Here is a 23,791-nt window from a genome sequence, read left to right on the forward strand (position 1 = left end):
GAAGGAAGTAGCCAGTCTTTCAACCAACCTTTCATTGTAAACCAGCAAGTATCCTGAAAAACTAATCATAAAACAAATGAAAGAAAATGCACAAAATAAATAAGTAAAATCTCACTGACAGGCAAGAACGATAAAGACGACAGGACGGTTGTGTCACAGAGAGCCACGCAGAGCTGATAGTGTTGATAGTGTTGTAAGAGATGCAGATTGTTGTCAAATGCAGCTGAGAGTTTCAGTCTCTAACAACGGCAATAGCCTGCTACCGAATAACACACACAACTGAGAGAGAACATAAACATTAAAGTGACAAACAATGCTTTGGGATGGGTATTGATATATGAGGGTTCAGATATCAGAACTTATTTTGATTAGATCACCAAAGTCACAATAAGGGCAACACTGATGGTGTCATCATTTTCTGACAGGCACAGGTGGCCAAAAGAGATTTTCGCAAAGGGCAAATGTAAGGTTCATCGAATTCAATGGGGTAGTTCATTTGCTTTCAGCAGCTAGATATACTTTTTTGTTAAGTATTTAAAAAAAAAATCAGGTACAGGATCTGCAACAATATCAATAAATTATCTGTTTACAGTTCTTTTGTAGTCATTAAAGTTTGAGATGAGTCAGGGGGATGATGAATGACAACAGTCAGCAGAAGGGTGCTGGTCACAGTGCTGTTCATCCCCGAGAGAAAGGAGAAAGGAAGGACAGGGTAAAGACCTTTCTACAAGCTGAGCGCAGTAGAAAAGCTGAACACTTTAATGCAGAGTCCTGAACTGAGACAGAATAGCTACAGTTTTCGTCAGCTTCCCCCTAACAACGTAGCCCCTCTGTAATCTGTTCCAGTCCAAGAGAGAGGGGGGGGGGGGTCTCTTATGTGTTACATCCACCTATGATCTGCTCGTCCGCCATCATCTCCATTTCTCCACCCATTCCTGCACCCGCCCAATCTAGGATGCGGGAGTCCGCGCCGGCGCACCCTCGGGAGCAGCGATGTGGAAGACGGAACCAATGCGCAGGAAGAAACGCCTGAGGACGGCCCGCAGTTCGGGGATCAGGTCAAACTGCATCATTTCACACAGATGGGGGTAATAGCAGGAAGCATGAGGCTTGAACTGTACAAGAAGGAGAGAGTGAGAAAGTGTAAATCAGCAGCAAAGTGACGTGTGTATGTGCTTTAACCTCTGCCAACTATTTGCCAAAAGATGTAACCAGTAAATCTGTACACAACGGAAAAAAGGAAGGGCGGCTGCTCTGGGATGTGTGGGCGCTGCTGAGAGGACACAGAGTTCACAGAGGGGAGTTAAATTAATGTGTCCACAGGCCATTTTTGTCTTCACCGACGTATGGTTTTGCTGTATTTTGCTGCTTTTAAGGGCAATTTCACCGAATTACGAAATTACATTCAAAATAAACACAATTTGTAGCACTAAGATTTGTTTTAACAACTTTCCCAAAATTCACAGCAGGCCTTGCACAACAGAATGCTGCTGGCCAGTCCACTTTAACAATGTCCTCATAATTTTTGTTGATGCAGTGGTTTGTGTGGCGATGGCATTTTATTCCAAAGCTGCCCGCACAGCGCCAACATTTCCCACTGCTTCGAGGCTGCGTGCTGGCTTGTTTTCTAGCTGAAAACTGCTAGAGCTTTGGCCTAAAATACCCTGGAAAGAAACCCAGAGTCATGGGCTGCCATGAATCATTCATGAATCACGCACTCTCTGTGTGAGTGCATGATTCATCGGTGACAGCTCACATAATCACAAAAATACAAAATAAAAACAGGAAATATAAAGGGTCGACCTGATTATCACATACAATCCCATCTCATTTTTATCACCTGTCCATGGTATCTTTTATTTCTGATCCTGGTTCAGCTTTAATCACCATGGACACAGTTATGATCCAGAGCTCCATAATGTTTGAAAATGTTTGAATCCCGTGTGTCCTGCTTTGATTAAACTCTTGTCTTTCACTTCTGACTAATGTGTAGCTGGAAATTTACTGTGTGTGTGTGTGTTCCTGCCTTGTCATCGGGCAGCCGTAGCGTCCTGGTAAGCAGCAGCATGAGCAGGCTGTTCCAAGCCTCTCTGTGGCTTTCTGAGGTCAGACTGATGAAGTAGGCCAGAGCTTCACTGCACACCCTGAGACAGATGACAACGCACAAATAGAGCATTACAACCAACACAATACTGACACATCTCCAACACATGCAGGATGAATAGGCAGGAGATGCTGCTTCATTACTATTATTAGTATTATTATTGTTACAGATGAGCGGGCCAAGGCTACACATTGTGAACTAAGGCACCAACACCTTAATGATTAACCCCACACATGCGTATTCTTGATGTAATACATGAGTCAGTGGCTCCAGTGCAGCTGCTCAGCCACAAACACAACAAGGTGATTTGTACCAAGCTCGAGCATGCCAGTATATTCCACAAAATACACACACACACATACAGTGCACAGCTCATAAATATATAATGAGGTATGAGCCATGTGTCAAAACACGGCTCACTCAACACGGAACAAACAGCAGCACTGAACTTTCTGCAAATGACACAGTCGGTGCTTATTTATCTAAGGTTTAATTTTTAACCAAGCAATAACATGCTGGCAATATTCTGAGGTAGAGGAGAGAAGCCACTGTGATAACATCACCATCAGCCACGTCTTTAACACTGCATTTCCTGTTTGTTACATTTGTAAACATTTGCAAACATTTACATTTGTACAGGATAAGCCTGTTTAAGTCTATATTTTTCTTACCATCAACAAATGCCATAAAAACTCCAAAACCAACAATGAATAGTAATAGTAATCATAATAAATATGATATATACTAAGTGTTGTGTAGCCAAAGCCTCATATATCTTATTCCTTTGTTTTCCAAAAACTACTGGAGACACATCAGTGATCCTTTATTACGACACACAAATGTGTATGAATCTGTGACTGCATCTCCACTCAATGCACCATCTCCTCCTGTTTGAGTGATGATTGATAAAAAACTGCTGTACTCACAGCAGCAGGCGAGTCTGGATGTCAGGCCACGAGTCCTGCAGCTTCGGGTCAGAGTACATCCTGAACAAGATCCGCAGGCTGCAGGCAAGACTGCTGGTTTCCTGCTTCAACAAGTTGGGCTTGGATTTCCCTTTAAACCCTGATGGTAAAGAGAGAGACAACTGTTAAACAAAACAACAAAACTGGGTTGTGCATGGCCTGATGGTTGAGCCACATACTGTCTTCAACAATATGGTTTCCAGTTGTTCGACTGGATACAGTTACACTGAAAACAGATTTTAAATGACCTTGTAAACAGTTGCAATTTTAGACCAAGGAGCACATGTCTTATTAAAGACCACTGAAGCCTTTGAGGACAGACAATGTGTTATAAGATATTTGAAGACTTGTTTTTAACCTCTCTATTTACCTGCCCTCCAGAGTGCCGTCCTTTGTTCGTTGTTGGAGTTGAAGTCCTTGGCGAAGGTGTGTGACTCCAGCAGACAGTCCAGCAGCTTGAAGAGGTGTGCAGAGGTCATGTGTCTGTACATACCCTGATCTGAACCCGCCTCGCCTCCCTCAGCCTCCGACTCTTCCAGAGCATCTCGCTGAAGGGAGGAAAGTTTAAGACAACTTTAGCTGGGTATAACTGACCATGTCACATTAACAGGGGTGTTCTTTCAGGATTATTTCAGTGTCCCTCAACCCGATCTGACATTTCATCACAGCACGACTGCCTCCACATACAATCCAGATTATGGGGCAAAGAGCAATTTGGTAGTTTTCAAAGCCCCTTTCTTTTTTCCACCACCTCAACAGCAACACATTTGCCTCAAGTATACACAGAAGAAAAGATGATCACAAATAAATCAAGGACGATTAAGCTGCTGTGATCTACCTGTGCAGCGGCCATGTTGTCAGCATCCTCCTTCTTGCTAGTGGCTGGGAAGAAGACAATGTTGTCTATGGTCTGGATTAGTTCAAGCTGTACCACACATTTAATCAGCAGCCCAGCAAACAGCTTCTGGTCTGAAACTCCTGTTAGCACAGAAAAATTCACACGAGGTGTGGAGACGTGAGCACTTGTCCAATTTTACAGTGACGTCGGTAAATGTTATACAACAGAGTTTAATCCTGGACTCTGAATTTACAGTGGAGACACATTTGAATGTGCGTATGCCTGTGCATGCTGCGTACTCACTGGCATTGGACTTGCCCTTCCAGGTGTCGTCGCTGGACATCTGGCTGTGTCCTCTCTCAGAAAGAGCTCTGTCGTAGCTACTCTGGGACTGACTGTCAAAATCAGCGTCCTGAAGACATACAGTAACAATAACTTCATCAGCATTCACAGCGTTGTATGGCTGATAAGGTGGAGAGACTGATAGGAAATATAGCATTCAAGCGCCATCTGAAACATCTGCAGAGCTGCTGCTTTACATAAATGTTGTTTAGTCTATGAGTGAATGTGTTTGTTTTCTTACAAAATGCTTTCCATCAGCAGTTTCCTCATCCTGTCCAGCCGGTCGCCAAGTCAACAGACTGATGTGAAAAGCAAACAGAATGGCAGATTGGGAATCAGGTGCTGTAGCTTACATCCTGTCACAGCGTTAAAGCACAGTAACTTACATTTTGTCGTAAAACAGATAAAAGTTCCTACGATGGCTCAACTGACTGAATTTCATGCGATCATGGACATTTTATTGCAGCTTTAATTGAAAGTGAATCGACCTGGTCTCTGGTTGAGGACTTACACGTGAGGGCTGGTGTTTTGGAAGATCTCCAGCATACAGGAGCAGGTGATGTTCCAGACCTGGGGGCTGAACTTCTCCCCGTTCAGAATCACCAGGTTTTCCAGACAGTTAGTTCCCGACCGAGCCAGCTGCTCGTTATCTGTGGAAAAAAAGGCGATGACTTCACAGCTGCTACGTACAAACACTGAACTTCGGTTCACGAGGTGCTCGTCAAGGACTGAAATCCACTGACAAAAGATTTCTGTCACAGCTGCTGAATGTTTGGACTGAAGTACTGTGAGATACTTCATAATTTTCACCATTCACATTTCACAGTTCAAAAGGAAAATAATGTTTAAATAATGTAAAATCAAAATTGTTGTTTAGGATTTTCTAAGTAGTAAGAGGTTAGGCTCTCTGTGACATGCATTTATTTATCTACTGAGCATTATTTGCTTTGTGTGGCAACGCCTTGGCCTCCAGTACCACCGTAAGTCAGAATCTCAGAGTTATCTCTTATCAGGAGAACTGTAACACCCATATAAAACAGAATTCATTGACTGCCTTTTCTCACCTACGTAACACTGCAAAAAATCAACCACATCCTGTCTAAAAGAGATGCAGAAAAACCTGTCCATGCTTTTGTTACTTCTAGGTTAGATTATTGCAGCTCCTTATTCTCAGGCTGCCCCAACGAGTTTCTAAAGACTTTCCAGCTGATCCAAAAATGCTGCAGCGTGAGCACTGGGAGGCAGACCCCCTGTGCAGGTTTAAGAGCAGGCTATAAAGCTTACAGTGAGGGCTGGCTCATGCTTTCCTTGAACCATCCTCTCATTATGCTGCTTTAGACCTAGACTGCTGGGGACTTCCCATGATGCACCGAGCTCCTCTCTCCTCCTCCCTCTGTACTCATTCATATCCCATTCTCTCTTGTAGTTGTGTGCTTTCCCGTCCCTCTCCTCTCCTCCTGTCCCTTTCTGCAGGTGTTTCTGCCTGTGGAGCTGCAGAGTCTGGATCTGTGATTGCAAACCTACTGCAAACTGTTGCCAAGCGTTTGCTCATGGGGGAAGGTTGGGTCTCTGTAAATATCATCATCATAAGTACAGTCTACACTGCTCTATGTGAAAAGTGCCCTGAGATAACCTCTGTTATGATCTGACACTATAAAAATAAAACTGACTTGACTTGACAGGTGAGTATTGTGAGTGCTGTGCTTTACCCATCCACATGAATCTGAACACCCACCTTGCCTGACACACCACTGTAGCTGTGTGAAAATGTCAACCAGAAGGATTTCACTGAGGGGCTCATAAAACTGAGTGAACACGTCACAGATGGCGTACAGCGCGTGGTTACATGTTGTCGTCATCCACTCCGTTTTCTGGAAGTAAACCAGAAACAATAACGAGCAGATGTTCACTGATCAGTCACAACGTTAAAACCAAGGTTTGTAAAAAACCTCCCCTTTTCCATTCAGCCTGTGTACAGGAGTGAGTAAGATTTCCTGCCTCTTCAAATCACAGAGGAGGATTTCCTTCAAATACTTAAGTGACTTGTCAAAACACAAACAACCAGTGACCTCTGACCTCTGTCTGCTGCTCAGGGAGCTTCATGTTGTCAAAGATGCGGAAGACGATTCTGAAGAGGTCGTGCCACCAGTGCTTTTCGAAGGTGTGGCCGTAACTCTTCATGATCTCAAACATCACCGTGAGACCTCTGTCAGAAGCAAAGACAAACAGTTCAGACATCAGTTGCATAGATATAATCCTAAAGTTAAAATTCATACAAACTTAGTTAGCTAATCAGATGTGTCATATTCAAAATCTAGTACAATTTTAAAACCAGAAGTGAAAAATGTCCAAATGTCCAAAACCCAAGATCCTCCATTCAAAATGATATAAAATGCAGAAACGCAGAAAACTTCTATTTTAATCAATCCAGACAGGCCACATAAGGCTTAGGGTCATTATTGGACATGAAGAGCTTCCTAAATGCAGGTGATGTATACGGTGCCTGAATGCTGCTGCTGCTACACCATCTGTGCAGACATGGTCTAAGTCTGTAGCGTAGCAGAGGCGTGACCGTCTCAATCCAATGTGCTCCAATATCTTATTTGTGTCACATCCCATTTAGTTGGTTTTATTTTTATTTTTTGTCTTTGCATAAACAGGGGCAGGTACAGCACCACAGGACACAGGACATTTGGAGGACACATCACCGCAGGTCAGAGGTGTAGCAGCTCTAACAGTTTGATTAAAATTGAAACGACAGTTCGAGACACTCCACACTGAGCTGTTTTTCTACCTGGTCCGGACATCCAGCTTGCAGCGGTTGATGATGCAAGAAAGCTCAAACAGAATGGGAAACCAGCCACGGACCCACACCCGATCACCTGGGGCCACATTCATATCATCGCTGGTGTATTCCCTCAGAGCCTGGACAGGGACAAAGTGTGATGTTACATCATTATTTCTGAAGAAACAATCAATAAATACCATTGCCATTTTTTGAAATGTGTACTGTCACAGATCAGCTGTTCCTACCTGTGGCCTTTCAGAAACGTATTTAGCACAGTGCCGTATGAGTCTGATAGCCTCCATGCTGGTGTCAGGAAAAGCTGCATTGCACACAAACTCTGACAAGCACTTCACTGCATCTTGGAACGAGTCTATAGCAGCTGCAAAGTGCCGCTGGAAGGTGTTCGCTGAGGGAAGAGTGATGAAGAGGAGAAAACCAAGTAAGACACCAAGAATAAACCAGCTGCTGGTTTGACTTCTTGTTGGGTTGGTTCAGGAGTTCGTGAATCTCTGTCTTTAATTCTAAAGCAGGACTGAGGATCCATCTCACTGTCAGCTGAGCGGTTTGTCACAACACAAACTCTGTTACTTGGTCTTTGTTATCTGAGCCAAAATGGCTGCTGCAAAGGAAACAGCTCCAATCATACTCACAGACAATGTGCCCAGTGGTCTGGAAGGCCAGCTCCACTATGGTCTCATCATGGTCGGAGGCTGCCTGGTGAAACACTGAGAAGATGTTCTTCCAGCCTGAACGGATGTTGGCTGCTTGGGAGTTCACCATCTGAGCCACACACCTGATCACCATGTCTCTGATAGTGGGGGACCTGTCCACATGGTGTTTAACGTCAAATAAACCTTCCACTTCAACGTTCACAGCATTTAATATTTCACTAAAAAAAAAGCTCTGTTCTATATAAACTGTTTGTTCCACACTATTCTTCACCATTTATTCTCCTATGACCCTGTAACTGTGTTTCTTATGTACTGAGAGGGAACAATCTCTCATCTTACCCAGCGATATAAAATAAAACATTATCTACCTGTTCTTCTTCATGATGTGCTCAAATGGCCTGAGGAAGTCCTTCTGGAAGCGGAAATTGGCCAGCTCTCCTTTCTCCAAGAATTTCATGGACAGCTGTCTCAGTGAGTCCACAGCAAAAATGGCTACATCCTCATTGGGGTTACAGCCCACCTGTTAGAGACACATAAGTCATCAATGGAGCTCAGCTACACATTAAAATAATCATGATGATATTGTTTATTTGGTCGGTTTGTGTGCTGTACACTCATGTTTAAACATGGCCGTGTAGGGACACCATAACAAGCTGTAAGCATAGCACTCATATGGCTAATGTTTTAGGTAACAGTTTACTCGTTTAAACACCCCGCAGTTACAGAGCAACATTAGCATTCGTCTGGAGTTGTGTTTCTGGCAAATATTCACTCTCCTCTGTGTTTCCCCTGAGGTAATATCTGATTCTTCAGCCACTAAATGTTTACAACTTTGTCTGTCTGCTGTTCGGTGCTGGACAGGTAGTGTACTGTGGGTTTATCACAGCTCTGTCCATGAAAACAGCTGCCTGCTGCTACTGAAAACAACACGGATGAAAGTGGTGAGAGTGAACCAATACAGCAAAGCTGCAGGAGGTAAAACCGATGCAAAGAGCTGCTGTGCAGACTAAAACATAAACATACAACTTCAGGCCTAAAACTACTGCCCTACTTAAATACATTCAAATAAACAAGTGTCCCACACAGATACTACAAACATCTGAGTCCTCAAGGGGGCACTACAGAACAACACTGAGTGCACAGAGGAGCAGGGAGCAGCACTGTCTGCCACACCACACCTCCCTAAATCACAGGAGGCTACAGATCATACTTCTGCCTGATAAAGACTTTTCAGGTGATCTGTTTACAAAGTCTGTCCCACTGACCTTGTTGAAGTGGTCTCCTATGACCTGCCAAATCCGAGACCACTGCAGCCTGATGCGGTTCATGTTGTAGTAGGAAATTTCCACAATCTTTTGCAAGCTGAACATCCTGGGCTGGTGGGCTGAGGCCAGCTCGTCCATGGACACCGCGCACAACCACCGCACAAAGTCCACTGGAAACAATGAAACAGCCACACTGTGAAGGACTTCCTTTACCTTTTAAGATGCACAGAGAAACTTTATGTAAGAGCGAAGAATGACACACTCACCAATCGCATTTCCATCTAGTCTGGTGGAACCAGTGAAGATCCTGCAGATACACAAAGCAGCTTTAGTATTTGTAAGGAGCAGAAATCTTCATAATCATCACAAAGGACATACATATAAATGGTCTGGGCACCCTCATGAGTACGTTGTCTCACCTGTCCACAGCTACCACCACACTCTGAGAGCTGGTCTCTCCTACTGACTCCTGGATATGAGCCATCTGTCTCTTGTCCTGACTCCCCACCAGGTTTCCTGCAACACCAAACACATTTACAGTCAGGCGTCTGCAACAAACTCATCTGACATGAAACACGGCTTTAATACACAATGAGTCTTTTTGCTGTAGTCTCTTATTTTCAGAAAGACATTCAAGCCATTGTGTCTGCATAACACAGTGGCTTCCTTTTTTAAAGTTAATATTGGACATCTTGTGTTATTATGTGTCCTACCCAGCCCCAGGGGCATGAACTCCTCTGTGCCCGCAGGTAAACCCCTGATGCCGGCTTCCTTGTCCCGGACCACCCCTGAGATGTAGCGTGTCTTTACCCCTGTGCCGATCAACTGGGCAAGCTCCAGCTGACTGATACACCTCAGGATCTGCAACACACAGACACAAAGCCGAAATTACTGCCAGAGATCGTATGTTGCAAATCATCTGTTCTCTATCATTTACAAAGAAAGTTTTCGTTGTGATTGAATAAAACTTTATTTTCACCTCATGCCAGGAGTTGCCCAGGTAGTTTCCGTCTGTGTGGGCCACAGTGATCAGGGTCTTGATGGTGTCAATGTTCTTCTGCTTCATCTCTGTGATGCTGGAACTGGCCGTCAGTAGAGTGAATCTGGCCAAGGCCTGAACATACGCGTCTCGCTCCAACTACAGACAGACAGGCCAGTTACTACATAATCTGTTGTAATCACTAAGAGCCCAGAGTTCATTTAAAAATGAAACATAGCTGATGTATGATGGAAATAGTTGAGAAACACAGAGTAGCAAGTGCAGCAGCAGCGGGTTAGAGTTCAAATATCAGGCTCATTCTGTGTGTGAAACATCACCACACCTGCATGCTGAAGATGCAGGCGATCCTGATGGCACATCGAATGCCCTCCAGGCACAGCGAGGCCACCTCCGGGTCGTCACAGTCCTGCAGTCCCACGCTGAACGCTGCCAGCAAGGGGGTCCACGCCAACTAGAACACAGAAATTGGAACCACCGTCCTCAGTCCTGCCTCAGGTCTTCTGAACTCCAGCTCTTAACTTAGAAAACAAAGACTTAAAGTTTCATACCTTGAACATGGGCCTGACGTGCTCCAGGTGTGTAGCGCTGAAGAAGGGGGCCTGAGCGTGGCTGACGGCCTCCATTAGAGCTTTAGCAGTCTTCGCCATCTGCTCCATCTCCATGTTGTACAGCAGACGACGCTGCTTCTCACTGGCCACACCTGGAGGGAGGACGTTATTGTGTTTTTTTAGAAAACGGTGAATAATGTCAGGGCGACACTGAACCTAGAGTTCATCACAGGCATATATCAGTAGTATGCTGTCTGTTGCTTTCTTTTTTTTTTTTTTTACCAGCAGATGTGTGACATCCTGTTCAAACAGAAAAAGGTTTCACAAGCACTCACTCTGCTTGGTGGACTTCGGGGTGATTGAAAACTCTTTGCTCTCCTTCATGGCGATCTTCTTGCCTGCGATCTCATCGTATATGGAAGATAGATACTCCTCAGGCAGATCCTTACTGTCGTTAATACCACGGTTCATCTTGATGTACTGCTCCTTTGTCATCTTGTTCTTCACCTACATACATGAACAACATTGAGTAAGACAGTTGGAGTGACCCATAAAAATCGAGGGCACTGGGAGTTTGGGAACGGGACACAATGGAATACGCTTCCTGTCAAGCAAGTCAAGCATTTAATATGTGTGAATTAACAAGCACACATAAGTTGACTAACACTGCCTGACATTACTGGATATCATATTGTCCTGGGGCGGACATGTTGGGCCAATAAAAGTCACAAAATAAGCTTAAAAAATGAAAAGAGAACAGGGGGAGGATTTACTGCCATTTATCCCACTTCTTGACTTCTGTCACTGACGTGTTTCATTGTCTGATGCTGTATTACCATCTCTCACCGTTCCTCCCTGGCTACAGCCTGCGTGTGGCACAGTGTGAAATAGTTCACACCTGCTTTTCCCAGACTTTAAATTTCAAAAGCAATTTCCTCTGTCACAGCCGTCTGTCAGCAGTGATAAATCAGGCACAGCAGCTGTTTGTACAGGGCTGTGTAGAGACAGATACAGGCTCACGCAGCCCCCTCAGCTGTTTGAGTGAAGCCACTGCACCGTCGCAGTCAGGCTGCCGACACAGAAACATAAGGCTGTCCAGCAAAAAAAAGATGAAAGAGGCTCAACTCTGACCGAAATTCACACAATTTCCCAGTAGATTATTTAGTAATGTGAGTATTAGAGTGTTAGAAACTGCTGTGCAGTGTTTTGGCATCTGACAGGTCAAACTCATGGATTTGTTACTCAGACTGGATCTCCAACATCTTTTCTTTTTTTTAAATGCAGGCTTGTTTTTTGTCTGAGAGAGACAGACAAGACACAGTTGCATCCTCGATGATACCATGGCCAACATACGACGACATGATGATGGTAGTGACAGGACATAAATCCATCACAGGTCTCACCTGAGGACTGTGCAGGTCTGTGGTGAGCATGATGATGGAGTACGCCAGCACGTAGGCAGTGTCTGCACTGGCAAACAGAGTCTGTCTGCAAAACAAGACACACATCAGGGCAACAGTTAGCAGCTGCACTGGACTGTTTTGTTTTTAATCAAACCTAAAATCTTGTGACTAAAGAATATAAGACCCAACTCTGGTGCAGTTTGAGAAGCATTAATAAATCTCCGCAAGCCCATTTCTTTTAATAGGAATTATCTTTTAGCAGTAAAGGTCAAGCCTTACCCCTGGTTACACTCCAGGTATCGAGCAGCAAACTTCTCCATCAGCCTGTCAATCTTCTGGGCCTCACCAGGCAGCCTGAAACCTTCCAGGAACGCTCTGAGTGCCGAGACAAAGTCCCGCCCGCAAAAGTCCAGCTGGTCCACGTAGGAGTACATCACTTCTTTGTTGAACTTGATGTTCTCGCCCAGGAACTCTCCCACCTGGGTCTGTGGATGCAGAGAAGAGGCGGTTGGGGGATTACTAACCTGAATGAACTTGTCTGTTGCTTGAGAATACAGCGTTGTGTAATTTAACCCTCTGTAATCACCGTGTCCAGTCTGTCCTCTTGGTGTAGGAACTGGGCGATGTCCTCAGCTGTGGAACCCAGCATGCCCTGGTCCTGCAGGTACTGGATTCCTCGCTTCGGCTTCTTGTTGAAGCTAGGGAAAGAACGGAGAAACAAATCATCTTCTCTAAAGTGCAAATCTTCCATCGATAAAGTCTTATCCTAAATAATCCTGATGGAAATCCTAACCAGGCTGAGAAAAAAAAGGGCTCACAGTTCGATGCCGTGCTCGATGATGTCTTTCTGCTGTTTGATAACTTCATACTGCTCAGGATGGTCCGCCTGGGAAACCGGGATGCTGGAGGAGACGGTGGAGTCCAGCGAGCTGATGCTATCCCGACGTCCAACCAGCTGCTCTGGGAGCTTCAGCTCTCCTCCCTCACTGTCAGACGGATGCTCCTGGCCTGTAAACACATCACACACAATGATTATACGTTCAGACCTTCACATCTCCTGTACACTGTTCACATATTTACTGTCCAATACACACTCACCCAGGTTAGCCTGAAGGTTTGGATTGACGTACATGTCTTTGCTCCACTCCACCATACATTTAAGGATGGACACCAGACACTCCAAACCCTTTTTACGTAGACTCAGCTCCTGTGGATGTTACAGATCCACCCAAGTTCATTTACGGTCACAGACACACACACAAAAGTCAGTGGTGCTATCCTTTCAATATGCACCATGCATGCGTGAGACTGAATCTATGAGTGTGTACCTGCAGAGGAGTCATCCCGAGCTCCTGACCACTCCTGCCCTGAGCAATCTTGGACAGGTCGTTGACAAGACGCTCAAAGATGTTTGCAGCATTCAAGTCACAGTCATAGTTCACATAAATGTCAACCACGCACTGGGCATCTGGAGGAAAGGAATGTGTTACAAAAGCTGGACATTTCTAAATAAATACATTTCTTTAGATACAGCTGGGTGATTAGACAACTGTTGGCTGTACTGAACAGTATTTAAAATGAATGACTTGACTTGCAGCACTTTCCAAATCCATGTTCAGGGTTTTCCTAGATAAGAATTTAAAGGCAACTACTTGAATCCTGTGTCTCGTTTACCAAAACCTGATGTTTGGGCTAAATGCATCACTGTAATGAGGTCTCACAGTGAGGCTTAATTCTTCCAGCCACAACTGGATGAATTAAGCCTCTTTCAGACAAGTACTTTGTTATGTAAATGTGATGGCAATTTTACATGTCAGTCTCATGACTGAATAAGCGCCTGAGTCACTCTTACGTAACAGCTCCAACAGCAATCTTACTAGGACGGACATAGAAACATTTCTCTCTGATCTGCAGTCAGATTAATGTAAAGGCTGCAGAAGCACAAGTTCATACAAAGAGACTCAAACTCATGTCGCTCTGCCGTCGTAAGACCACCTGAATAAAATGCGCATGTAAGTATCATCTCCTTGGCTCAAAGAAATAAATTAGCTTAATAAAGAATGAATTACTGTGGATAAAGTTAGTCAGTTAAAGTCACTGATGTCTGAAAAAAGTCATCACTATAATAAACAGATGTTTACTGTGTGTATGTTTCATTTTTTAGTAGTGCAATTCTTTTTTCAGTCTTAGTACTTGAGGAAAACTTCCATCAGTGGATTTGTACCTGCACAGATGCGAGTTAGTGTCTGGATAACCATCCACTTGTGCTCAAAGGAGCTGGTCGACGTCTCCAGAATGGTCAGAAATATCTCCCGAAAAAACACCTGAGGCACGGCGGACAAAAGGAGATAAATGTCAGGAGATGAGTGTGGCACTAACCCTGCTGTACCAGCCTACATGCTCATTATGTACGATTTTAAAATCTCAAAACTAAGGCTACACATTTCCATATTCAGAATAAGACTCAACACAGAAGACACCGGCCTCATTCTGTACCTCAATCTGCATCTTCAGGTGGACCTTGAAGTGTGAGAGCAGGGTGAGGAAGATGGCCAGGGAGAGCTCAAAGACCTCCGGCACAGAGGAGACACCGTTTTTGGAAAGCGCCACGCACAAATACTGTTTGATTGCGTTGACAAACATCTCGTGAGTGCGAAACACTGGCCCGGCGCCCTGCAGCACAGAGAGCAGCAGCTGCAGGGAGACAATCTTGGACCGCAACTCATGGGACCTGCAGAGGAGAGAAATTGTATGGGCATCAATTATACTGCCTCAAGTCTAAATATAAAGCGATCCACCAAGACATTCAAGAGCTATGTAAAGCCGCATGCTCAGTGGAAATGCATGTGCCTTAATGTCCTATTAATAAATAGTGTTCAACTTTGATAGAGTTGAAGAGAAGAAACAATACTTGGGTGTTGGGTATAATGGTGTTTCAGCCTGGTATCTAAAGTAGGCCAGACTGAGCTTCTTCCTTGGCTCAGTTTACCTTGGCCCATTAACACTGTCTGGCCCAGGGTCTAATGTTACAGTAACTAGAGATGACAGGGCCACACCAGGATGGAAAAGGCCAAGTTAACCTGTGGAGACTGAGGTGAAGCACCGAGTGTGAGCTGAAGGCAGCTATATTTATTTTGGCAAACTTTAGAATGACAAAAAGAGGTTACCATGTAATGGACCAAAGGTGTGTCAAGGCAGGTTTTCAAAGCAGGAGTGTTGATGATTTAGGATTCATGTGTGTGTCCTGTGTTACCACAAAGGTAATCAACCAATGAAATTAATCTACATTAGGATGCTAGTATGATGTAACAGGAAGTGTGCAAGTTACTGTGCAGTTAGAGGTAGGGATCTTCATATGAAGATCACTCACTTTGGGTCTGGAGGTCCATCAGCGAGGGGCTTCATGGAGAGCTTGCACAGCGAGCGGAACACCAGAAAGGCGTCTTTCTGCAGGATGTGGGAGAATCGAGCAGCGTTGTGCGGTCCCTGCAGGGCCTCAGCATCCTGAGACAGATGAAGAAAGACAATCCCAACTTATTTAACTCATCAGTGTAAAAAAAAAAAGAGAAAGAGAGAGAGCAAGACCTCTGAACTTTCAAAGCCCAAAATCTGTTTCTTTGTCAGGACACTTCCATTTTGATGGAAGTTTGAGGCAGAGATCCAGACGTGTTCGTAGGGCCTGAGGTTGGAGTCAGCTGAACAGTCAACAGGGTTAACATGCTCCCTATAAACATTTCTCATCTCTTTCTTTATTTCACTCATCACATCGTGATAGCAGCCACGCATTTCACTACTTACTATTTTTCCATCGTATTCACATGTGGAGTTGGCATTCGTTCTAACTCTTCAGCTCAGTGTGGCTGATGACAGGAACTAAACAGTGCGGATGCTCAGTTTTTCAAGAAGAAAATTCAAAATTCAAGAAGTACAATATTTTTACACAGGGAAGTAAGATTCTGGTCTGACACGTGCAGAACATATTTTCAGAGACGCTGCCTGAATACTAACACGTGCTTGACAGCATACGTACACACAACATGCAAAGAGTAAAACACTCCAAAATCTTGAATGGAACTCCCTAAACTTTAATCTGACGCTCTGGAGATCATTACAGTAGTTGAGCTGAGCAGTTTGGTGAGTGGTAAACCTGCAACAGTCTCAGCTGATGACAGAAAACATGTCATGACTGTTGTGTTTTGTTTCAAATAATGTCAGATGCCCATCCTGTTCACTCTGACTGCCCCACTGTGCTTTCTCTTAGCAAAGCATTTGTTTTTACCTCTTCCTATGTCTGCATGTGTAGACAGTGAGTTAGTTTCTGCTCTGTGGTCACAAGAACACAGAGATTTATTTTCAACACACTAAGTAAACCCAGGATTTACAGGTGGAGTAGGGGGCACACAGCTGAGAGAACACTGCATAAATTCTTCTGTGGAGGGACAGGAACTCCTTTTAACAGTGGAGATTTTGGTTGCTCCAGGAGCATTTACTCTTCTTTCCATCATTACTTTGCCAATTATTGTGGTGAAATATTTGGCTGAGGTGAAGGAATGTCAGTCACATCAGGACACTAAGATGGAACTAAGGTTATTTAGTTCAAACTCAAACCAACAACAGATTTAAGATAAACTGTAAAATACTTTTTTTCCCCCAGCATGCTACTGATTAAAAGCTAATGCCACTGACACTGCTCACCAGCATATCGGTAGAGGAAACAGAGGAGCGGTCCTCAATGATGCCGTTCATCTGCTGACCCTCGGCTCTGACTCTTGGGGGGGGCCCCTCTGTCAGCTCAGTGACGGAGTGGGCTGGGTGCTCGTCTCCTGGAGGAGAGGCCAGAATGGACATTTTCAGGTCACAGCCATTAAAGAAAAACACTGTTGTTGACAAGCGTATGGACATTTAGCAGAACAAGTGAAGATAACTGAAAATGTATGGATGGATGTCAGTTCTGACCAGTTCCACCGTGCGTCTGTGTCGGCTGTTGCTCTGCCTCTTCTCCTTCAGTCGTCGCTGACTCTGCTGGATTTGTATTGCCCTCTGGTTTGTCTCCCTCCTCAGCTGGTTGTGTTGCTGCTGGAGGCACCTCTGAACCTTCATCTTCAAATACTGAGTATGAAGAGTGACAAAGATTAAAGCTAAAAGCTATGCAATCCACCGCTACACCTTCAGACTTTTTTAAACACAGAGGAAAACAAACTGAAAGACTTTCAAGCTTCAATTAGATTGGAACCTAAAATTTAAACTGAATGGTGGAAAGTCAGGTTGGCAGATACCTCTTGATGGTGTGACCTGCTCTGCTCCTTCATTCACTGGAGCGTTGCCGCCCTCGGTGTCTCCATTGATTGATGGTGTGTCTGGCGGTTGGTCCTGGTCCAGGTCAGGGGCTGGCGGTGGGGGTGTGGAGCTGGCGGTATTAGTGGTAGTGAGGTCTGGAGTACTGGCTGCCGGGGATGGGGAGCTCTGAGGCTCCGGGGTGGGAGTACGGTCAGACCAGGGGGAGCCAGACCTCCGATTACCTGGGACCGGAGACGGGTTCTGCTGGGGCGGTCGCAGCCGATCCTTCTCCAGCTCCTGAGCTTCCAGAGCCTGAGGAGGCAGGAGGAGGAGGAGGAGGAGGAAAGGAGCCATTTAGAGGGACTGTTTTGTGTAAATGAATGTTTGGGTCTGCCTCACACAAATCAGGCAGAACTTCATTAAAAACTGAGGGGAAATAAATAAGACTTTTCACATGACTGTGACCACAGCAAAGTGGGCATTGCTGTGGATGTGGTTATGAGGACACTGAAACATAATGTCAGGTAAGAGATTTGCAACACTTTAGCAGATATATCAACCTAACGGTTAATGTACTAAATGTTTATAGTGAGCTAACTAGAGAGCAATGTGTTAGTACTAGTTTTATTTATTAGTTAAAGTTAGCTAAGTTAGTCGGTTTGCTACTGTACGCTGAAAATGATGCTCATATATCATAGTAGTGTTAGAAATAATGTGCTGAGGTGGTGGCTGAAAATATATCACGGTCACAGAAGGCTCTAGACCACAGATCTGTATCTTTGCCGCTGAATAATTAACATAGGCTAATTACTGTGACTGGCTACTGCCATGGCTCTGGCTGTAGTTGTGATCAGGTGGACATGGCATGTCTTTATGGGCACTGTAACATGGCTATTATGATGAGGAAGGCTACGGTTTTAATGTGTGTCACCAACTACATGCAGAGGTTGTGCAGGAGTAATAAACTGAAATGGCTGAGTTGGCCGAGCATTGTGGAGAAGCTGATTCTGTCGTATCGGACAGAAGCACCGGGATGTGTGAGGCTTTATGACGTTTTCCTGGCAGATGTTACTATTGTAGGTGCTATTAGGAGTAGCCACCCTGTCACATTCATATCCACAACATAAAGCATAAAGTCATATTCAGAGCTTGGCCTTCTTCCATGTGTTGTTGCTTTTGTGACATCAATTGAATGGATAGGTGTAATGCAACAATAAAAAATAAGCTAAACTAACAGCCTGGTTTTCCATGCGTGTGAAGATAACGTTGAGCATCTGTGTGAGCGTGGCCTTGGCGGTGGTCTGGTTGATGAGGTTGCGGCTGGCCAAGTATATGTTGTAACAGGTCCTGACAGTGAGGAGCACCGTGCCCTCGTGAATCTCTATGTGTGGGGAGGTCACTGCAGTCAGCAGGGCCTGGACAGAGGGAAAAAAAAAAGGAAGTCAAGAGTTATCGCACAGGATGTATTGTAAAGAAGATGCAGCTGCCGCACCTGCTGAATCACCCCTCCACTTCCCTACTTCTGGGGAACGTTCAAGCCGCAGATACATAGTTCTCACACTCTGCTACTGTTTAGTCTGTTTCCCTTTTGTTGTTAGTAAAGAAGATGATTAACAGGTTCAAACTAAGCTAAATGAAACTAAACTATTTAAATTATTTAAATTATTACAACAACACCTGCAAGGCAGACTCATTGAAATATTATTTTGTGTTCAAACCAATTTGTGCTGGTCAGTATAAACAGACTCCACTGACATTCGTGTCCTTCAGTGGTGAATGTGAGCCAAACTGATGTTGATAATCTGTCCTATAAATCTTTTGTCAACAGTGATAATACTGTGTGATTCTTACAGGCCAGACTTTGCCCTTTCCAACCAACCAGGATGTGTATTTAATTAACTATGGGGAAACTTCAGTAAGCAGCAGTTGTGAATCATACTCACTACATACACAAAAGGAGGTATGAAATGAATCTATGGAGCTTTTCTAGTTTCATAAAGATGTAATAAGTGAAGGTTGTCAGTCAAGTGGCCACAATCACAGAAGTGGTGGTTAGGAAGCAAAGGTAGCTTTGTAACAGAACATACTTCTATTTAAAGCCAGAAGATCTTGTGCGACTGTGGGAATCCGATATTAAACATTGGGTTGAAGTGGCTGATGAGGCATAAAAGTTAATAGTTTAATTTAAATATTTAACATTATATACTTTTATAAACTCCTAACTTAAGAACAGATATAACATTAAGAAACAAATTTTCTCTACAGCCTCAAGTATGGAAGACTGAAGTATCTCAGTCCTGCCTCTTTGACCTAACTGAGTCTTAAATAAACAACAACACTGACAGCTGGAGGATCTGAAGGCTGCCAGATGTGTGGAGAGGTGCTGGGTGTACCTTGATGATCTGTAGCTGGACTCCCTCATCGGTCTGTGGGCCCTGGAAGCAGTTGCAGATGGTTTCCACCAGCCGGTCTATCAGCCTTTTGCCTGGGGTTCTGCTGTCCGGGGCATTGCCTGTGATGTGGCCGTACGCAATCAGTTTCTACCACAGAGAGACACAGGTTAGAGCAGCAGAAGCAGACTTCACTGTACATGTCTGATCCTGTGTTTGTTCTGAGGTGTATGTGTGGGAGTTTTGGGTTTGTTCAGTCCGGACACTCTTGTGTGAGAATGTGAGAAAAAGAGAAATTGATGGTTTGTTTAGCTGTATCTATAGGTGTTATTTAGATCAAAACTGAGCATGTGTTTAAAAAGGCGCTGAGATGGAGATATAAAAAAAAAAACAATAGTGAAGCAGTCAAAAGACAGAGAACCTGAGATGTCCTCACTTTCAGTCTCAAGCATAGATCAAGCCCTAAAACACTGGATCCTACATTTCCCATAATGCAATTCAAAGCGTTGTTCATTTGACCCTGCTTGCCCTGTAGCATAAATGTCCATTTCTTTCAAACTCCAGTTTGGAACATGAAATAATCTTCAAGCCCACATTAAATAAGCTTCAATCCTCTATGATGAGTGAACTTTACTTGGGTAAATCATTATTAAATCATCACAGCACTACAAATTATTAACAATGAGACAAGTTAAATGATGCAATTAGGGTTAGGGTACAAAAATGAGATAACACACATAACATAAATAAGGTGAAAAAACTGTGTTTGTGTGTGTGACTGCGTGCAGAGTGTACTTATTACCAATGTGACCATACAAGTGTAGTTGCTACAAAAAGGTACTACGAGATTAATGCATGGAGTGTGTGTGTGTGTGTGCACATGTGGAATGCAGAGGCATTGTCTGATGTGTATAGCAGGCGTAGCAAGATTGTGAGTGTGTAGCTGTGAATATTAACCTGCAGACAGTCCAAAGAGGTGCTAACTATCCGGGGGGACTTTGACTGACAGGCCAATTCAAAGGGCAGCACATATTTGTCAGCCTCAATGTAGTTGGCTCTGGGTGGGACCACTGTGCCATCCCTGCAGGAACAAGAGGAGGACAAACAGCTGAGTGAACTGGAAAAGCTACAATGAGAGCAGCTTTCTGTAAACACTGTCCAACATTCACATATATATATATATATAAACACTTTCCATTGAAATGTAACACTAATGGAAGATGTCAATAAATCAGGTGCTGTGTAAAACACTTTACTAATCATTTTTATTTTCACAGTGCAGAATTTTACAGAGCGCTGAAGTTTTATTTCTTAACCTCAGAAAAGCACAGCGGCAAATTGTTAAGATAACAGTTTGCCTATAGCAGCAGACATATTACCTGAAGGCTGTTTGAAGTGCTGCTTATTTACTCCAAAGCAGCAGTTATAAAAGTCACAAATCACAGTGAGAAGACTGCTTCGGGGCAAACCTTACATCGGTTTCTTGTCGCACATCACAAGAAAAAGAAGGAAAGCCTGAATCCACTGTTCAGGGCAAAAAGGTGTGCACTTAAGAATACTTACTTTTGTTTTTCAAGCTCTGCCTTGATTTCATCTAGAAAGGGAGACACAGGAGAGATTAAATGTTACTGAGGTTTAAACTTTGACCCTTGCAGCTCACAGCAGTGTGACATGATTTGAGTCTAAATGAGAAGGTTACTGGGCCAAATATAAAATATGGCTATAGTAAGAAAAGTTGTTTGTTTCCCTGCATTTTAGTTGTTAGACAAGCGTTTATTCCGGTTAAACTATCCTACTGTATACTGTGCAGGATTTAACCTGAGACTACCCCTCAGGTTATTTGATTATTTCTAATCACATTTAATTCGACTGAACAACCTCCTTCAGATCTTTAGTCTTTCTCTTATTCCCTGCATTACCCTTCCCTTCTGTTATGCTATCTAAAGTCTTCTCCTAAATCAGTTTCATTTTCTTATTAATTTTTATCCCACATTGATCTGTCGAAAGCTGTACACACACTTCTTAGCTAATTGGTGCAGCAACCTTGGCTACACAGTGAGTAATAGTGAGCATTCAGCCGACCAAACCGATTAGATTCACAAACAATGCGGTAGTAAATGCTACTAAACTCAACTTTCATAAACTCCACATATCACAGGGCTGCACAGAGGAAATGAGTGTGTGCAGTATTCACAGAACTGTCACAGATTCTACAGAACAATAACAACAGTGCTGATATATTTTAAGTAACATCAGAAACGTATGACCTGATATTTAATGTAAAAAAAAACAAAGAACCCATTTTTTCCTCTATGATGTGTAAATTAGCACTGGACCTAAATACAGAAATCCTCTAATAGTACTTGTTCTCTTTTTATTTAGTCACCTGGCTAAGCTCTGGTGTTTCACTGAAAAACAGCCATTAACAACTAATTTATCTGTCCCCTGCATACCTAATGAATCATGGAGGCAACAGAGGAAAAGGTCTGTAGTCCACAGCATAACAGTGGCAGAGGGGAAAATTAGATATCTGTGAAGCTCGCATAGAGTTTACCAAAATACCACACAGACAGTCAGCATGACAACAGAATAAGCACAACGTAGCCTCCACTGTTAGTGTGAGGAGTCCAAAAAGAGTGTTGTGTTCCTCTGGCATCATGAATAATGAGAGAGTGTCACTGGCAGACTGAGAGCAGACAATGCAGCTCAAACACAGCAACCTGTTTGCCTACCTCTCAGTGACAGTTATTGCTTTGTAGTCAGTCCTGTGGCTCAACAGCCCAACTGTACTAATAACAAAGAACAACATCTTGTTTGCCAATTTCCCAACCACCTGCATTAAGACAGAGAGAGGCACTATGCGAAAAGAACACCTTCAAACTACTGATTGTACCTGAACAGGTATCAGACCACAATCAGATGTCAGAAGTGTTTAAAGCCTCTCAACAATACAGACTACTGAGCACCCAATTTGCAGCTGTCACAGAAGTGACACCCCTAAAGTCTGACAGATGCGCAAGAGCAATTTGACAAGGAGGTGGCTGCACACAAATGGGCAGGGCAGGTTCAGCTGAAATATAAACAGCAATACCACAATAAAATGGAGAGCCTGGTGTGTGTGTGTAACACAATCGGTGACTGTGTTGAATGGAAAAGCGAGGACGTCAGAGTATCCTGGAGTTAGATATCCTGTGTGTCTGGGTGCAGAGCAGGACCGGGCTGTCTGGCCGGGTGACAGTGCTACGTACAGCGCTGGGATTGGTCTGTTTAGCTAGCTAACCTAGCTACAACTAACAAGCTAGCGACAGCTACCAATTAGCTTGTTTACCTGCCGACGTTGACAGTGATAATGGTGGTGTGGAGGCAGGATGTTAGTATTTCAGAATTAACACCAAGATGTGAGAGTGATGCCAACACATTATAGCTAACGCTACCTGTAAACGTCAACGGACAGCTGAACAGACGATGGAGGCCATTCAGATGCTAACGCTAACGCTAGCTTAATGGGTAGCTGTCCGCCGTCTCTCTTAACAAGACAGACACGACCGAAATGTTCCAGTGAAACGCTACATAAAAAAAAAACACGGGGCAAACCAGCAAACAAAACAAACCCCCTTACCGAGCGCCACTTGGCAGGCTTTGCGCAGCTGGCTGTGCTGGCTCCTCTTCACCTCCTTATCCGAAAGGATTTTCTCCAGCGCCCTGGACAGAAACATGCTCTTGGTTTTACTGTTTTCTGCCTTCGACTGCGAGTACTGCTGCTGCTGCGGTGGCTGCTGTTGTTGTCGCTGCATCTCTCGGTCTTGTTACCGCTCCGCTCTCAGGCCGTCATCTTCGGCCTGGCCCCGCGAATAAGCAGGTGACAAGGAAAGCTAACGAAAGCCAGGCTATCGGAGTCAGTCTGGTACAGTTGCTATCTCAGCTCAGCGCCGCCATGCTGGTTACACGTCAGGTCACGTGACTCTCAGCTGTCTGGGTTTTCACTACAGCATAGAGCAGCACGTAACCTCCGAAATGGGGTCAAATACACACATAGTTAATTTACAGAGAGCCGTACGTCGTCTGAAGCCGAAGTTGTGAACCTTGCCCGGTTAAATGTAGCACACAGCAGCTTTGAAAGTTTCACTCCTGCCAGCGTTACAGCGGTTGAGCAACAGTTCCCTGTTTTTACCGCTGATGCAAATCAAGGAGCAGAAACGC

At 44.1% G+C, this 23,791-nt stretch overlaps 1 protein-coding gene across 1 annotated transcript; it reads right to left on the reverse strand.

Annotated features, from left to right (window-relative positions):
• Positions 1-23,697, reverse strand: arfgef2 (ADP-ribosylation factor guanine nucleotide-exchange factor 2 (brefeldin A-inhibited)). The gene is made up of 39 exons (XM_041053685.1): positions 23,211-23,697; positions 21,155-21,185; positions 20,549-20,672; positions 19,595-19,741; positions 18,437-18,616; positions 17,201-17,513; positions 16,881-17,033; positions 16,620-16,747; positions 15,295-15,428; positions 14,421-14,655; positions 14,149-14,248; positions 13,253-13,392; positions 13,023-13,131; positions 12,743-12,932; positions 12,511-12,622; positions 12,204-12,409; positions 11,925-12,009; positions 10,857-11,028; positions 10,522-10,673; positions 10,296-10,424; positions 9,953-10,111; positions 9,687-9,834; positions 9,393-9,489; positions 9,240-9,280; positions 8,974-9,143; positions 8,077-8,228; positions 7,688-7,860; positions 7,283-7,443; positions 7,044-7,174; positions 6,326-6,455; positions 5,985-6,120; positions 4,761-4,899; positions 4,491-4,548; positions 4,211-4,319; positions 3,908-4,047; positions 3,440-3,617; positions 3,031-3,169; positions 2,027-2,144; positions 1-1,115 (listed from the first exon to the last, which is right to left on the reverse strand). The coding sequence occupies exons 1-39, from the start codon at positions 23,383-23,385 to the stop codon at positions 951-953; spliced, it is 5,559 nt and encodes a 1,852-aa protein (XP_040909619.1). The 5' UTR covers positions 23,386-23,697; the 3' UTR covers positions 1-950.
• Between the last annotated feature and the right edge of the window lie 94 nt (positions 23,698-23,791).

The sequence above is a fragment of the Toxotes jaculatrix genome, chromosome 2 (assembly GCF_017976425.1).
Source record: "Toxotes jaculatrix isolate fToxJac2 chromosome 2, fToxJac2.pri, whole genome shotgun sequence".
Taxonomy (NCBI): Eukaryota; Metazoa; Chordata; class Actinopteri; family Toxotidae; genus Toxotes; species Toxotes jaculatrix.

What these genes read in the sequence shown, in the direction of transcription:
- arfgef2 (XM_041053685.1), bottom strand. Translation starts at nt 23,385, where the DNA reads ATGCAGCGACAACAACAGCAGCCACCGCAGCAGCAGCAGTACTCGCAG. An exon ending in ACAGACGCACGGTGGAACTG is followed by an intron (nt 16,748 to 16,880) that starts GTCAGAACTGAC and finishes CCTCTCCTCCAG; the next exon opens with GAGACGAGCACCCAGCCCAC. An exon ending in CTGCTGATGGAAAGCATTTT is followed by an intron (nt 4,320 to 4,490) that starts GTAAGAAAACAA and finishes GTATGTCTTCAG; the next exon opens with GACGCTGATTTTGACAGTCA.